The following is an 18,024-nucleotide window of genomic DNA, read 5'->3' as shown; positions in this document are numbered from 1 at the left end:
GGAGCGCGGGGCGCGGGCCTGCGAGAGCCAGGCGGGCTGCGCGCGATGAGGCAGCGGTGCCCTGAGCGGGGGCCGGCGGCGGGGCCAGGCGGGCCGGGGTGCAGTCCCGGGTGCTCCGGAGGCTGCTGAGACGCCGCGGAGAACCGCTAGAGCGCGGAGGAGGGCAGCGGAGCGCGGGGAGCCGGCGGCCCCGGGGCGGCCTCCCAGTCGGGATCCCCTCCCCTGTGTGCAGCCATGCGGGTGGCCAAGTGGCTGACCGGGTTGCTCTGCCCGATCTCGCTCCTTCTTACCGGGTCCTGGGAAGTTCGTTTCCACCCACGACAGGGTAAGGTCGCCGTGGGTGCTGCCCGCAGCGCACGGGGCCGGGTGCGAGTGGGTGGTGCGGACTCGTTGGAGACCCCAGGCCACCCAGCTAGGAGCATCCCCGAGGACTTTTCTGAGTGTTGTGGAATCCCATGGGGACACGTTTTCCTGATCATGCTGCGGGCACTCGTGGGGCATCGGGCAGTGTGCGCCCGGACGACTCGGATTGCTGGAGGCTGGGACGGGAAGGGCTGGCAAGGAGCTGACTGAGCTGGGCGGTGGGTGGCAGGGTCTGTATGGAGCATATAGGAGCCGTAGGAAAGCAGTGCATGGCCACAGTGCCAGGTGTGTGTGTGTGTGTGTGTGTGTGTGTGTGTGTGTGTGTGTGTGTGTGTATCTGTCGCGTCCCTGGGACTGACCACGACTAGGACATTGAGTAAGGATGCTTGGTTCAAGAGCTTGTAGGTTGGACAGCGTCGGGGCTTCATAGACATTTCGCTGTGTGTTGCAGAAGCCCTGGTGAAGACTCTGGCCTCCTACGAAGTGGTGACCCCCACGCGGGTCAATGAGTTCGGAGACGTGTTCCCCCAGAACCGGCATTTCAGCCGGAAGAAACGGAGCTCCGGGGTGCCGGAGCCTCCTCCGCTCAGGACCCACTACCGTATCAGCGCCTACGGCCAGCTCTTCCAGCTGAACCTGAGCGCCGACGCAGCCTTCCTGGCTGCAGGATACACGGAGGTGCACTTGGGGACCCCGGTGCCCGGACCAGGCGGGTACAGCGTGGATCCCCCAGACCTGCGCCACTGTTTCTACCGTGGCCAGGTCAACGAGCGAGAGGACCACACTGCTGTCTTCAGTCTCTGTGGGGGACTGGTAAGCCAGATTGTGCCTCCCCGTGTTTTCTGCGATCCAGTCCAGGGCTGCCTGGGGATTGGGACATGGTGGGTGGTTCCTAGTAGGTTCCGCTGAGTCCCCAGAGACCACCAGAGAGGAACCCGGACCACAGGCTGGGAGAGAGAGCATCTTTCATCCACTTGTCACGTGCTCCAGAGGCAATCAGGAGTGGCCTATGGGTTCTGCTTCTTACAACCTCAGGGCAGGCTTTTTCACTTGGGCGCCTCAGTGCTGGGAAGCTGTTGGTGCCCAATCCACCGAATTACTTAAATTTAGTAAATGAGTAAGAAAGGAAGGAAAAAGTTGAATATACACAAATGAAAAAAAAAAAAAAAAAAAGGCTCCCGAGGCTGACATGATTTGGAAAAAGTTTTGTTACTGTATGAGGATGTTCATTCGCTAATATCTGTGGAACACAGAAGAAGGAAAAGGTAATGCCAACTGGTCCTGGAGAGGTGTGAAATCTCCACAAATATAGTTGCTAGTGTCAGAGAACTAGAAATGACAAGAATAAAAGAGAGGGAGTTTTAAGACTTCTCTGAAGGGAGAGAAAATGAAATAAGGCATCACTCCCCTGTTTCATTTGATTTTCTTCCTTGAAGACAGGTTCTTAATAACTTCTCCCTTGACATATTTAGGAAGTCTGGATAAACCCAGAGTCTCTTGTCAGGATAGTCATTTTAAATACGCAACATCACCTATGTTGTTAAAAATGAGAGTCAATTAACTAAAACTAAAATAGTACCAAGCTAATTTGTGATGCATTGGTGCACACTTGCATACGAATGCGGAATAACAGAATATTCCTGAAATAACGGAATCTAGCAGAGTCTCTAAATTGTTACAGTTTGTGTGATAAGTTAAGCCATCATATATGAGCGCTAATGTGATGTGAGAACATCGTATTACGGACAACGCTGCTCTGTCCCTGGTGTTATAGCCACAGAACTTGGCCAGAAGTTTCTCGTGAGCCCCACATTTGCTTAAGAAAATTTGAACAGATCATACTTTCTGAAAGGTGTTCAGACAGTTCCACAAAATCATCACTGTTTATTATTTGAGTCAAACATTGGTAGTAGTTTTCCCTATGCAAAATGTAATGATACTTTCACGTTGGTTTGAGATGATGCCCTAAAGAGGAGCATTGTTGATTATTCTGTTGGCTAGTTTTAATGTCCTGTCAACTTGACACTGGCTCACATCATTTTGGAAGAGAGAACCTCAGTTGAGAAAATACTCCCATCAGATTGGCCTGAGGAAGTCTGTGATGTGTTTTCTTAATTAGTGATCAATGTGAGAGGGCCAAGCCCATTGTTGGTGGTGCCACCCTGGGATTAATTGGTGGTCCTGGATGGTGGTGCTACCCTGGGATTGATTGGTGGTCCTGGATGGTGGTGACACACTGAGATTGATTAGTGGTCCTGGATGGTGGTGCCACCCTGGGATTGATTGGTGGTCCTGGATGATATAAGATGGCAGGCTAAGAAAGCCAAGAGCAAGGGAGTGGCACTCCTCTATGGCTTCTGCATCAGTTTCAACTTCCAGGTTCCTGCCTTGAGTTTCTGCACTGACCTCCATGGATGATGGACAAGTTGTAAGATGAAATTAACCCTTTCTTACCCAGGTTGCTTTGCTCATGGTGTTTATCATAGTATTAAACTCCTAAGACAATTACTAGAAACTTTGGAAAGGCTGCTTTCTCCTTTTCAAGTTAGTATTTTGTTTGTTTGTTTTTGTGTTTTTGAGACAGGGTTTCTCTGTGTAGCCCTGCCTATTCTGGAACTTGCTCCATAGATCAGGCTGTCCTCCAACTCAGAGATCCACCTGCCTCTGCCTCCTGAGTGCCAGGATTAAAGGCATGCACCAATATGGTTGTATTTACCTAAAACACGTCCAATGATTTCTTTCTTTTCTTCTGTAGATAAATGTAAACTCTTTACATCATCAGTATGGCAGAAGCATCAATAACACATAGACATTTATACTCCAAGGAAAACATTTCTTTTTTTTTAAGGCTTAAAAATAATGCTTATTTTGTCTGGAAAATCAAGAAATACTGTCAGAATTCCCCCTTTATGGCCATTTGTTCAAACCTATATCCCAGTAGTTTTACTGACTCCATTTAGTTTCTAGTGTTCAATTAATCCGAGGCACGACTTAAATCAGTGTTTCTTCCATTTCTGAATCATTAATTAAAAAAAACTTTTACATGTCTTTGTTTTTACATTTTTCTTTTACTATATCAATGAACTTGGCCAATTTTTATTATGTTAATTCCCAAGTGTAGTGTTTTGAGCCCAAGAACCAGAAGGGGCTAAAAGTCTTGCCAAGAGCTTCTTCTTTTTTTTTTTTCTTGAACAAGTGTATATCTATAATCTATCTGTCTATCTATCTATCTATCTATCTATCTATCTATCTATATCTACACATATATATGTTCTTTCTAATGTTCTTTCTTTTTTGTTTTTATTTGTCATAAATATTTACCCAAAGATTCAAAGATTTTATAACAAAGATTTATATACTTCTAAACTATATAGTAAATAGGGAAGTAGAACATATTATAAAATATTTATGAGCAGTGTGATAATGGCCTATCAAACATATTGATCCATTGATGGCTATAGAATTACAGGATTTTAGTCTTCATATTTAATTCTAAAGTTACTATACATAGTATACATACTGTACATAGTGATAGCTAGGGCCTGTATTTAGTAAATTGGAATATCATTATTACCATGTATGTGGCAGGATATAACACATATTTAAAGACACTGATCCATTGTGGCTCTAATTAACTGCTTTCTCACATTGCCTAGTGGATTTTATTCTTCTCAGGACTCTCAGGGACAAACTTGACCATCTAAGAAGTTAGCTGAATTGTTTATTGATGGCGCCAGAACAGTGAAGTCTTGTTTGAAGGAAACAGTTTCCTGATGACTTAAAACTGGATGTTGTGCTTGCCTTGTTTTGTATTCTCACAGAGTAATTTATGTGTCTATGTGGATTGTATTCTCATAGACTATCTTATGTGTCTATGTGGACTGTATTCTCATAGAGTATCTTATGTGGCCATGTAGATTAAGAACAAAGATCCAGCCTGACAAGCACTCCTTCCAGTGAAGACTAATTACTAACTAATTAAGTTACTTCTGTTAACTGCCAACAGGTAGTGCAAATATGGAAAGTGTATTTAAGTAGCACTAATGTAGTATTCTATACTTGCATATTTTATTAACTCATTTATGAGGACAGCTTGCAGGGGGTTGATTCCCTCTTTCCGTCATGTGGATTCTGGAGAATCAAACTCACATCTTTCATCTTTGTAGCAGGTACCTTTAGCCACTGTGCCCTCACCCAGTCTTTCTGGGTTAACAGTTTTTTACACAAAACTGATTAGTCTTATAGTTACCCAAATACTCAAACAGCAATAGGAGAGAAATTTTTGTGCCTTTACCTTTAATATTCTAGTGGATATTTGTCCACATTCTTCAAGAAGCAAATATCAAAATGTGATTTTGTTTACGGGAAGTCCCTGTATTAGAGAAACCAAAGAGGGAATTGGGAAATCAGTATGAACTGGAAATAAATGAGAAGGAATGCAAGAATCTTGAGCAGATTCATTGAACCTATTGGACAGTTCAGGAAGCTTCAGTTGAGTCAGAGAGGAAGCTCGGTTGGTAAAATGCTTGTCTTACATGTGTGAGGGTGTAAGCCCCATCCCCAGAAGCAATGTTTTTAGTTAGTTTGTTTTAAATAAACCCAGGTGTGCTGGCACATGCTTGGCTTGTGCTTAGCACCTTAGCTAAGGGTGGGGAGGCAGAGACAGATGGATCCCTGGAGCTGGCTGACCAGTCAGCCTAGACTACCAGGTGAGCTCCAGGACATCGAGAAACACAGTCTCAAGAACAAGGGGTATGGATGGTACTTGAGGTATTATGACATCTGTGGTTGTATTTGACCTCCACACACATGAACACACACACACACACACACACACACACACACACACATGTACACACACAGATACAAACACACACATTCACACTTACACACAGAAACACACACATTCACACTTACACACAGAAACACACACATACACAGACACACACACGCACATACAATCACACACATTCACACTTATACACATACACACACGTACACATCCACACATAAAGACATACATACACACAAACACACACAGAGACACATACACACATACACACATACACTTACACACAAACACACATGTACACATTCACACTTACATGCATTTATATCCACACACAGATACAAACATAGATACACACTCACATATACAGATACCATACACACAAACACACATACATATACATATACATTTTACACATACACAGACACACACATTTACACAGATACACACATACACACATTCACACACACATACAGAAACTCTCACACTCACACATAGACACACATACACACACATACTCATACACACACAAACACACAGAAACACAGACCAAGATACAGCACAAAAAGCTCTCAAGGTACTCTTGGGTAGTTATGTCCAGCACTGCAAGGCCAGCACATAGAAACAGAGTACATAAAAATGCTTAATGGATATATGGTGTCAAGTGTCCTTAAGCAAGGGATAGAAACATATTTTTGAACTTTCAGGGACGGATATGTAAGGAAGAAGTGATGTAGAGGTATTTTGATTAAATTTTCCTTAATAATGGTGGTATTGTATGTATTAATTCAAATATACTCATAAGCTAGATGAATCACGTAGATAGTAAGAGCATGGAGCAGGCCAGCTGGTTCTTGGCTGTCGTAGTCCAAAAGGAACAGAGCCATTCCCATGTTTCCATGAGGAGGTGTTTCTTGGCTCTTTGAAGATACAAAGTGACTAGCATTGCTTGGCAGAGCAATCTCCAAGAGGACTCGAGGAATGTGGATATTGGTGCTGAGCCGTGTATCCCAGCTGTCTGGACCATCAGATACCACACTGTTCTCTTTCATTTCAGTCATACTCACCTTGTCAAAGTGTGACCATGTTAACACTTTGACATGTTAACAGGGCCACTGTCTGGATTCAAAAAGCAAGACCACAGCATAGTGTACTGCTATTCCGTAAGGTCCAGGTTTAGATCTTTTGGGCAATATGAACTAGCTGCATGTTCTCAAGCCCAGCACACATGGTGAGCTATGTGACTGTTACCCCAGCCTTAATTTCCTACAAGAAGAGAGGAAGCCTTATAGTTGCTGATCGCAGGATTGTCTGTTCCTTCTGTGGAAGAACTGTAGGAAGATGCTATGCTGGCAGCAAGGAAATTTCCTATTGTTTTTCATAATTCCTCTTTCTAGTAAGCCCCTCAATATATTATATTATATTATATTATATTATATTATATTATATTATATTATATCATTTTATAGGTACTAGTCTGTCCTTTAGAGAGATGTCATTTCTGCTGCATGGTCACGTCTTAAATAGATTTTAGGGAAGATGCTACCTCAGGGTAGAATGTGTGCATCTGCATGTGTTTGTGTGCTTGTGTGTGCCTGTGTGGATGTGTGTGTGTGTGTGTGTGTACATAGTGTGCATACCTATGTTTGTGTATGTGTACATGCCTGGGTGTATCTGTGTGTATGTGTGCATGCCTCTGTGTTTGTGTGTTTCTGTGTGTGATTGCTTTAGAAATGCCGAGTTAAATTTAAGGGTCTTGTAGGTTATTTTACAATGAAAACAGCCAGAAATACTTTTAGTTCCGAATCATGGTTTCTTTGATTATCCGCCCCGCCCCCAGACCCCAGAATTTGACTGGCTTCTGACAATCCAATTGAACTCAAACTTCCAATTTTGATAATTGCTTTACTTATTTCCTACATCCATTGCTAGAGCTCAAAAAGCAGTCATGTTAAACTCATGGATGCCAAGAAATGGTGGGTCCTTAATTATCAGTATAACAAACCTTCAGCTCTATTGAGCAATCAGGAGAGAATGGCAATGTGTAATACAAGCTTTAGGTAAAGAAAAACGGGGAATGCAAGAGATGAGAAAAACATAGCTTTGCCTGGATAGTTGAAGAGGATCCTATGTTAAGTCAAAGATAATCAAAGAATCACGCTGTAGATAATAGGACACCTGGAATATCTATGTGTTTATTTGTTTATATGAAATTTTTCTTCGGTTTGCAATATATCACAAATATATTTTGTCATATCTTTGTAAAACAGCTCCTAATAGTTTCTTGTCATAGATTTAATCTCTCTATTCTATGGTGGTTTTAGGTTTTATATTTTCACCGGTGTTTTAGGGAGGTATTGAGAGAGACTGTTGTGGCAAGTGGTACTCAGATCCACAAAAATATGGCTAATTCTCTCATGGGTCTTTAGACACCTTCTTACCTGGGGAAGAGAGAAAGAGGCAGGGAAGCTGTATCTGCTGGGACACACAGTTCTGGTCCTTTCACCATTTACATCTTATGTTAGATTGGCTCAGAGTTTTGCTTGGGTCTGATGGACTAGGACATGGTCAAAGGGCATTCTGTCTCATGAGTTACCAGCCACACACTCCTTCTACTCACTTCTACACTGGAAGTCTGGAGCTTACCTGAAGAATGGGGAAGGTAATGGATGCTGTCTGAGGAGAGCAGCTTAGGAACTGCATGTCACTGAATTTCTGCTTTGTGCTTCTGCCGTCTGGCCTTACATTTTTTTCTTTTCAATGAAGATTCATCCACTTATCCAGTGTGTGTTTGTGTATGAACATTTTTCTCAAGCATGGCCAAGTTTTATAGTAAAAGACTGCCATCAAAACTGTTCTACACTGAGCAGATATCCAACATTTAATCAGCAGGTTAGGCCCCATGAGGAGAGCAACATAACCAACCAGAGCTCCCAAGATCTAAACCATCAGCCTGGGAGCACATAGGGAGGGACCCATGGCTCCAGCTGTATATGTGTGTGGGGGGCATGGCCTTTTCCAGCATAGGTGGGAGAGGAGGTCCTTTGAGGATGGGGAGGTGGGAGGGTGAGTGGGTGGAGGCATATCCTCATAGAAGAAGGAGGAAGGGGAATGGGATGGGGGTTTCTGGGTGTGTGTGTGGGAACGGGGAAAGGGAATAATATCTGAAATGTAAATAAAATATCCAATAAAATGTAAAAAAAAAAAAAAAACGAGATGAATCTCAGAGGTTAGCTTGTGGTCTCTTAGTTTACAGAGTTTACCCTTTGCTCATAGTGAGAAGTGAGGCAATATCATCAGTGTTTGCAGCAGAAGAGTTTTTCATCCTCCTCAAACATGCTCTGTTTCATGGTAGCCAGTGAGATTCGATTTATGAACATCACTGGAGCACACACTAGTTTTCTTATGAAACTGAGTAAGTAAAACTATTTGTAACTTTATAGATGACGGAGCTAAGCGAGAGACAGGAAGTAGCTCGCCTAAGTTCCTGTAAGTGCAAACCTAGGGTTCCTGCCTGTCCTTTCTCTTCAAAGTATCACTGGCGCTTTGTGATTGGAGACTGAAAACCTTTTCAGTTCAATAGCTCCACACCTTCCAGTGTTGTTCTCCCGTGTTCAGGCTTAGCATGGTGAACTGTGCATATTTTGGGAAAAGAGTCCAGTGGATTTATCTTTTGTGCTTCTGTTTACTCTTACAAGATCAGGACACTGGTGATTGGTTGCAGTAACAATATTGTGTGCTGGCTATGTTTTTTTTGAAAAAAAAAAAAATATATATGTGTGACCAGGTGCCACAATACTGAAATAGCATTCTGGGATGACTAACTTATGAAAGGCTTTAAATACATAAACATTATATTCAGTGGATACATTGAAACCAGTTGATCACCTATTGCCTTTCAGAACATCTTGGCAGCTGGATGGTTACTCTTCTAAATAATCAGGAAACTACTGTGCAAGTGAAATCTAGTTTTGACGTGTTTGCTAGCCAGTGCAGCAGAGTGCAACCCCACTGGCTTCCTTCCGAGTCAGTCTGCCGCATTCATCCGAAGAGAGACAGGATGCTAAAAATATGGATGAGTTAAATATGATTCTATGAACCACCTGTTTTGTCAAGTCCTCAAATTCCTTTCCAGATCCCTTTCCAAGTTACTTTTTTTTTTTTTAAATCTGAATTAATAGCTTCCTTGGGAGCCTTCTGGCATAACCACAATGCTCTTTATTATTTAGCAAGAGGCCCCTTCCACTGGGCTTGACTATGGAAAAATTGATGGAAGCAATAGTTCTTCATTGATAAACAGGGAAACCAGTTTTGGAAACAAAGTCTTCGCATAGCTGTGGGAGGGGAGGTTGGTATTTTAAAATTGCATGGATTCCGAGGAATCCCTGTCCATTGTAGAGGTAGCGTTCCTGGCAAGCTAGTCTAGTACATAAGCTTCAGCTGCTGAGCTGGTGGCTCGGGCAGAACTGTTCATTCTTTTGTAGGAACACAGCTCAGACCTTCTTAGTTTTATTGAAACATCGAAATAGAAATATCTTGGGCCAGTTTTGATCAAGAGAAAAAGCCAAAGGATGTAGAATGATTTTTTAAAAATTATTTCCTGGGAATGGCGAGCTGTTCACAGTGGTGCCATAGGTGTGCTTTAGCTAAGAGGCAGGCCAGCTTATGTCTATTTGCATCTTTCCCCAAGATACTATCGGATTTCTCCTCCTCAGCAGGCTTTTTTTTTTTTTTTTTTTTTATTTAAGAAAAGGATTCCTCTTGGAGCAATGTACTCAGGTTTCAAAAACAATTTCTTTGTTACCTCTTATAGTATGGACAGAATTAGTTTTCTGGGTAGGTCGGGAATGTTGAAGTCTCAGAATATAGTAAAAAGTAAGTGATTTATGGCCAGGTTTTCAAATTTCCCACTGGGAGAATTAATGATACATGGGAGAGGTTGGGCCATTGGGAGAGTGTCCAACAAATAAAAATTCTGTAGAGCTTGGTCTTTTCTTAAAAACAGTGTGTTCTCAGTGCTTTACAGTGAGCGCCCCTAATCGAGTTCCAATCATTTTACTTTGGCTGAGTTGGGGATTGAACCCATGTCTTTATGTTTGCTAAGTAGGCATTCTATTTTTGAGCCATATCTCTAGCCCCTAATTTTAGGTAATTAACATTTTTAGGTCAACAAAAACCAAAAAACCCCCACCAAAACAACAACAACAACAACAACAACAACAATTTAGGTCATTGAAAATTTAGTCTGTTATATTAACATACAACCTAAGAGAAGCTAAACACTTGACTTGTCAGTATGAGAGAAAACTATGCATAGATATGTCAGAGAAGTCTACACACTACCATAATTCAAGAATGTTCAGTAAAAGGCAGAAAACGTTTTGACATGATCAAATGGTTACTGTGTAGCACGATAACACAGGTGCTTTACCACGACAGTCACCAGATGTTCCTTTCCATGGCTACACACTGTCTGCTGTCCCTGGCAATGTGTTAAATGTCAGAAAGATAAAGAAAGTGACCATTTTGATGGAAGGATAGTGACCCAATCATGATTACAGTAAAGAGAGCTTCAGGCTTACAATTTTTATGACCATTTCAGAGATGTAAATGACAACTACATTGAAACAGTGGCCTAAAATATATAATTATCATTTACAGTGGAATTTAGTACTATTTTTAAAGTTACTCCTAAATAATGTGTAAGGTAGCTGGAATTAAGAAATGGAAGGGAAATGTCACCGAAACCATGGTTATCACATGGTGGCTCAGGAATTCACGGATGGGTTGGTTCATTGCGGAAACCAGGTTTGCTCAGTAGGGAGTGTAATCTTTGGAATGTGAGTAAAGGTGTGTTTGTGCACTCTGAGTAGAGATAACTGGTGAGCTGGCCTCTCCAACCCATCACCTACTTCCTGCCTCCCAATGGCATGGTCTCAGCCTTACTATCCTGTCACTTGAACTGTCTGAGCTCTTCCCTGGGCCCACCAAGCATCCAGTCCTTGTTTGAGATGCTGCCCCCTAATTTACAACAGGAACTTGATACTTCTTCCAGCTTCAGTCTGGCTGTCTCTCAGTGGAATCTCTTTCTCCTCCCCACATGCTCTTCTCTGTCTTTACATCATATTAACTTCTTCCCATACCCAGGGAGGGATTTATTGTATATTTTAAATTTTTCTTTACTAATTAAATTTTTATTCCTTGAGAATTTTCTATAGGAAAACTATTGACATAAAACTTCATTGTCTCCCCTCTAACTTAGCCCATCTCTCGTCCACTGTCTCAAATTCATGACCTCTTTTCAAAACTATTATTACTTCACATATATGTAACAATAATCATTGTCATATGAATGAGTGCATTTAGTGTTGCTTGTATGTGCATGTGTTTTCCTGGAGAAAATTATTTCCCCTCTCTCAGCAGGCTTTGATGGCCTGTTGCTCTTTATGAAATGGTGGGGCCTTGTGAGATTTCCTTCATTCATGTTGACAAGTCACTTGGTATTCTCATTATGCAGGTCTTGTTTAGGGACCATATGTTGAGACTTCATGGGCATGGCTTCCCTGTCATGTCTAGAAGACTCTCTCAGTGGACATCCTGATCCTAAGGCTCTTAGAATCTTTTTTGCCCTCTCTTCTGCCATGTTCCTTGGGTCCTAGTTTTGGGGTTTACTCCACTAATTACTACCTGGCATATTATATTTTTACTGACTGTTTTTTGAATTTTAGCCCCTAGAACTACCTGAATCAGGTGTACATGAACTATTTTGACCATTTTATAGAATTTATCAAATGTGACAGATAAGGCCTGAATTGCAGAGCCAAGATACTTGGAGTCACCTTCTTGGTCTTGACCTGTGGCAGGAGACTTGTATAAGTTACTGTGTGGTTTACTTTTTTCATTGCTGTAACAAAAATACCTGACACCAAAGCTACGTTTAAGGAAAGAAAGCTTACTCCTGTCCTTCAGCCTAAGGGGATGCAGGTTACTCTAGCAGGGGAGTCAGGGAAGTATTAGGCAGCTGGTAGAAGAGAGTAGACAGGAAGTGAGACTGGCCTGTAACACCTCAAATCCTGTGACCCACCCTCTTCAGCAAGGCTCAACATTCAAAAGGTTCTAGAACCTTCCAAAATCTGTGTTACAAATTTGGGATCAAGTGTTAAAGCATGTGAGTTATAGAGGGGGTTAGTTTTTCAATCAAACCATAACACTCTGCCCTTTGCCAGGTAGGTATCACGGTGGTCTCAAGATCTAAAATGTATTCATTTCAATTTCAAAACTACCCATAGTTTTTAACACTCCCGATACTGTTCAAAAAGTCCAAAATCTGTTCTGAGACTCAAAACAACCTCTTAGCTCTATTTTTTTTCAAAATGAAGATATAAATGTTACATACTGCCAGTATATAATATCATAAAACAGACATTCCTATTCTTGAAGGAACCAAAGAAGACCCAAACCCTGCAGGCCAAACAGCAAACACTGTAACTCCATGTCCAGCATCTATGGCTTGTGATAGAATCATCTGGGCTCTAAAGAGCTTAGGTTCCCTGTCACTACAGGCTGCTACATATAGCACATGTAGCCTCTCTCGGGTTGGCTCTACTCATGCCTTTAGCTTTTATTGGCAGATATTTTATGATCCTGGTATCTTTCATGTCCATGGGCTCAAATGCAACTTAGATTTACTCGTCACAACTTCATATCATGGCCCCTAAGGGCTTCTGTTCAGAGATTCAAACTCTGACACGTGGCCTTCAGGGCCTTGGCACATGCCTGTTTGACACCTTTACTCTTACCTCTTTCATACCTGTAAAACTGGTACCAGGTAGACAATATCACCAAGATCTATGGCCAGGTTGAGATGTAGCCCGACCCTTGGATCACAGCTGCATCGTCTTCCGTGGGCTGATCCTGGGGAACCTCTGCCATAGCTGTTTATGTGGCAGGGAACCCTTTCAGTGGCACCTTCACTTTATGCTTTCCTATACAGGCTTTGATGCATGGGGATAAGTCTGTCCAGAAGCAGGGTATAAGGCACCTGAGCCATCGTCCTAATGGCTTTAACAATCTCAGCTGTTTTCTCAGCACCAGCCTTATCTACATAAATGTCATCTTTACCCTCTTCCCCACAAGAGCGCACAGTTTCCACCTCTGCTCACTTGTTGCTCTCCTGCTTTGACGGACCTGGATAAGTGCAGTGAGGAGTAACCGTGACACAACCTGGATTCTATCCAGTCTTATGATTTCCTTCACCAAACACCTTGGTCCTTTCGTATTGAATTCAGCCTGACTCAGGTTCTCAGGGCTTTGGCAGAATTCACCCAGATTCTTTGTGGGACTATAACTCAAATGACTTTTATCCCCATTCTTACTCCCTGATGAAGCACCATGAAGCAGGCCTCCACTGTCCACAATCCATCCTCATTCTGAAGTTCGGATCTCTCACCAGGATGCTCATTCAGCTCTGGTTATGAGATTCTAGGGAGTTTCTTTAGTGAAGTTCCAATTTTTCCACACTACCCCCACAAGACACCACAGCATGAGGCCTATCATGACCATCATAAGGTGGTCAGCATGTGATTTCTTATGCTAATTGACCCATTCCTCAGTACCAACTTTCTTATTAATTTTCTCTTGCTCTTGTTAGGGATATCTGACAAAATCACAGGAGGAAGGGCTTTACTTTGGCTGGCAGTTTGAGGGGATACAGTCATGGCAGAACTCATAGGTCTATTGCATGGCAGTCTAGAAGGAGAAAACAAACGGAAGTCAGACCATGCTGTTATACTCCAAAGCCTTTCCCCAAATGATCCACCCTCCTCCATTGAAGCTGCTGTCTTGAAGGTTCTATGGCGTCCCGAAGCAATGCTACCAGCTAAAAGCCAAGTGTTCAATGTTCAAACACATGAGTCTGCCAGGGACATTTAAAACATATTTAAAATTTTGTTTGCATCTCTCTCTCTCTCTCTCTCTCTCTCTCTCTCTCTCTCTCTCTCTCTCTGTGTGTGTGTGTGTGTGTGTGTGTGTGTGTGCAGCTGTGTACACAGAGTACAAGTGTACATGTGGAAGTCAGCTCTTTTTCTCTACCACTCGGATTCCACGGATGGGACCCAGGTGTCCAGCTTTGGTGACAAGTGCTTTCAGCTACCGAGCTGACCACCTATGCAGCTTCCTGCTGCTCATCCATCTTACTTAGAAAGTAGACAGTATCCTTTTACTTCAAAGAGCTGTCATGAAATTGAGATGGATTACATATGAATGCATGGATGCTTTCTGACCCCTATGTTGGAGTTGGCTGTGAATTTTGTGACAAATGCCCATGTGTGTGCTTTTGCTTTATCTGACCCTGGAGAGGAATCTATCTTTATGTTCTCATCATTGTTTGAGGAACTTCATATCCTAAGGGCCAGAATATTGCCCTAATTCATGGTGTCTCCTTAGCTATACAATGATATTGTTTGGTTTTTCAACATTCTTGCTATGATTCATCAGTGAAACTCCTCTAGAGTTAACCTGATTCTTTCTGAGACAGGGTCTCTTATCAGAACTGTAGCATACCATTTTGGCTAGACTGACTGGTTAGCAAACCCCAGAGATCCTCTGGTCTTTGCATCCCTAGAGCTGGGATCACAGGCATCCTTCACTGTGTCTGATTTCTTGCCTGGTTGCTGGGGGTGCAAAGTCAGTCCTCCATGTCTGCATAACAAGCACTTCACCAAGAATATCATCTCCATAGTCCCTATCTTGGGTATATTTTAAAATGTATCATGAAGGTTCCCTATTTTAAAGTTACAAAGGAGTTCTTTCCATTTTGATTCCAGAGTTTTATGGTTTTATTTCTAGGAGCTTACACCATCAATTCTTCGGGGTTTATTCTCTGTGATGGACTCAGATGTATTCTTTCTAGTTATCTGTGTTCTTGATGCAACACTGCTAATTAGTGAATCTTCCCACTGATTTAGCATGCTGCTTGTATATGAAGGGAGGTCCTGCATGACTTGTCATGTGGGGACTAGAACAGAGCGAGCTGTTTCTATGCTTAGCAAGGTCAAGACATTAGATTCAATCATGGATATAGTGGTTACATTTGGGATAATTCATTCAGTTTTGATCTTACTGTGGGGGTTGAACCATCCTGTTCTGGTGGTGGGCTTGGTGTAAGACCGAAGAGAAAGTTCCATCCTTGCATCCTCCCAAGTTTTATTTTTTATTGATTTTAAGTTTGCTGTTGGATGCTAGATTTCAGACGGTCGGTCCTTCTTTGTAAAAAGTCTTCCTAACCTTTCGTTTCTTATCAGTGAGCTTTTAGTTCCTATTCCCAGACCCATCTTATCCAGCATGACCTTCATTTCTTTTCTCTCCCCACATTGCCTTCCGTAGACCAAACCAAGCAGTGTAACGTTTATAGAAAATTCTAGATCTTCTTCATTTTGAGCGCATCACTGAGCTTGTCTTTAATACACGGAGTATCCGCTCTCTCAGGTGAATCGGGACAGTATGTAGCCTCGTGACTTCATTCAGAAGAGTTTGGACAGAGTCATGAGCCACAGAGAGGAAACTTGTGTTCGGTTGATAGCATTCAGTGAGTTGGGTCTGCTCTTTTACTCCTGTGAGCTCAGTTCATTTCACTGTCATGCTGGGGGTGGAACTCGGGGAAGAATACACTCTAGGCAAGTGCTCTGCTTCTGAGCTACAGTTCCAGCCCTGCGCGCTACTTTACCTGGTGGTGCGACCTGGACCACTACGGTGAATCTTGGTAAAAGCTAATGCTGTTTTCTCCATTCCAGATGGGAACATTCAGAGCAAATGATGGGGAATATTTCTTAGAACCGGTCCTGAGGGCGGATGGGAGTGAGCATGAAGATGCCCACAACAAGCCACATCTGATCTACAGACAGGAATTAAAGAGCAACTCCTTTGCGCAGTCTCACGGGCCTTGTGAAGCTTCAGGTAAACTCTGAAAGGAAACCACTCAGCTCAACTGTAATGCTACTTAAAGTTTGTATTGGCTATCATCTATATTTTTCACTGACATCATTGTACATACCATCTATTGCATATGAAGAATATATACATTATGTAATATTTCTGTGGCAGAAGATCTAGCATTAACAACCTTAATTAAAATTGTCTCTCTGTTGCACAGTAGTGCTTCTGAGTTTATTCTAAATACAGATGAAGTATCCTTTGACCAACATCTCTCCAAATCACCACCCCTGATTTCCATAGCCACCACAATACTTGTTACTCATGTAAGTTCAGCTGTTTGTTTTGCACATACCCATGAGATATGGCATTTCTTAAATGATATTTCTGAAAAATTTTTTCTGTAAAGGATCCATTAGAAATTATGCATTATAAGGTATTCTGTAGTAAATTAAAGTCCAAAATATGCATCCAGAATATAGAATTTATAGTGGACTATCATAGGCCATTTTTATTTCAACCTACCAGTCAGAGACTTGTGATTAAGTTGGTTTTCATGGTAGAATCTTGTTACCAGTCCCTCTTGGTTCCACCTCAAAAGGTTCTAGCTCTCTTTAGAGGAAACATCATCTGTAGGTGTCTATGACTACTGCGTTGCTCAGCCCACTTCTCAGATGAGTCAACTTTGGTATGTCACAGTAGTTTGTTCATTTTTAATCCTGAACAATAATTAATGGTTTGAGTATGTCCTGACACCATTGTCCCTTTTGGGTCATTTTCAGGTTTTTAGTATGAGAAACAATTCTTTGTCTGAGAGCTTCTCCAGGACGACAACATATGCATATACATATACATTCACATACACATGTACATTATATATTTCTTTGATCCAACAATATGTTAGAATTGTATTTCCATCTTCTTTTTCCTATAAAACTCAAACTACTGAATATTTACAATATATTAGGATCTAAGAATGATAGATTTCTTTGCAGGAGAAATGTGTTGCTGGTAAAATATTTTACATGTATTCTGTATAAAAGTTAGGTTTGCATATATAGCATATAGGTTCACATATGTGCTTGGGTCTTCATTTGTCACAGGACAACATGCAAAACCATAGGGAAAAGGCACCAGCAGCTATCACAAAAATACATAGACAAAAAGAGTGGGATTGGGGGTGCTGGAGAGGTAGCTCAGTGATTAAGAGCAGTGGCTGCTCCTACAGGGGTCCTGAGTTCAATTCCCAGCAACCACAAGATGGCTCACAACCATCCTTAATAATGGAATCTGAGGCCCTCTTCTGCAGACAAACATGTGGTCAGACCACTCATATGCATTAATAGAAATCTTTTTTAAAAATCTAAAAAAAAAAAATGGGATTATGAAGGATTTACTTGAAGTTGTAGGTGTCCATAAACTATGGTTTCCAATGCTGTGATATATCTGTAGTGGCAGGTGATAATACACAGGCCTTTGAAGGTTTTTCTCTGGGAATTTACTTCTTAATTAACCTTTGCTGTTAAAAGACCGCCACTTGGAAGGGTTCTCACAGCAACTAAGGCCGTACTTTAGCTCTACTGACACACAGATGCTTTTCTTATGCTTCTAATATGAGCATAAGGGTTTCATTTTTATGGCTTCAAAGAGAACACAAACGGGTGTGTGGCTTCACAATGGGACACCACAGAAGGCAGCTCACGCCCAATCTGACAGACCATTCACGGGCAGCTTGCTTAATGATTTGTGTAGCTTTGTAAGAAGAAAGCCACCAGGAGGCATTCTGAATGCATAATGTGTCACATGGCGATACGCAGGCCTTCATATTCGTGCCCAGCATTCATCCCTAGCGGGAAAATGCTCCACAGAGCTGTGTTCTTTGCTCTCAAACGCTTCCCATACAAAAGACATGTGGTAAAAATGGAATGGAATAAAAAAAAAAA

General features: G+C 42.0%; 1 protein-coding gene across 5 annotated transcripts in view; it reads left to right on the top strand.

Annotated features, from left to right (window-relative positions):
- Nucleotides 1-15: 15 nt before the first annotated feature.
- Nucleotides 16-18,024, top strand: part of Adamts20 (ADAM metallopeptidase with thrombospondin type 1 motif 20) — a 119,173-nt gene continuing 101,164 nt past the window's right edge. For 2 of the 5 annotated variants that reach the window (XR_013103428.1, XM_076911942.1), the window contains exons 1-3: nt 16-325; nt 815-1,176; nt 15,943-16,105. Coding sequence is in view for 2 of the 5 variants with exons in the window: in XM_076911942.1 (XP_076768057.1) it covers nt 235-325; nt 815-1,176; nt 15,943-16,105 (616 nt within the window). In the remaining 3 variants the exon portion in view is untranslated. The remainder of the gene's footprint in view (nt 326-814; nt 1,177-15,942; nt 16,106-18,024) is intronic. The other 3 variants (XR_013103426.1, XM_034516690.2, XR_013103427.1) reach the window with 2 other exon arrangements.

Source organism: Arvicanthis niloticus, chromosome 13 (assembly GCF_011762505.2).
Source record: "Arvicanthis niloticus isolate mArvNil1 chromosome 13, mArvNil1.pat.X, whole genome shotgun sequence".
Taxonomy (NCBI): Eukaryota; Metazoa; Chordata; class Mammalia; order Rodentia; family Muridae; genus Arvicanthis; species Arvicanthis niloticus.
Note: the sequence above shows the minus strand (reverse complement) of the source record. Positions and strands in the feature narration are given on the sequence as shown.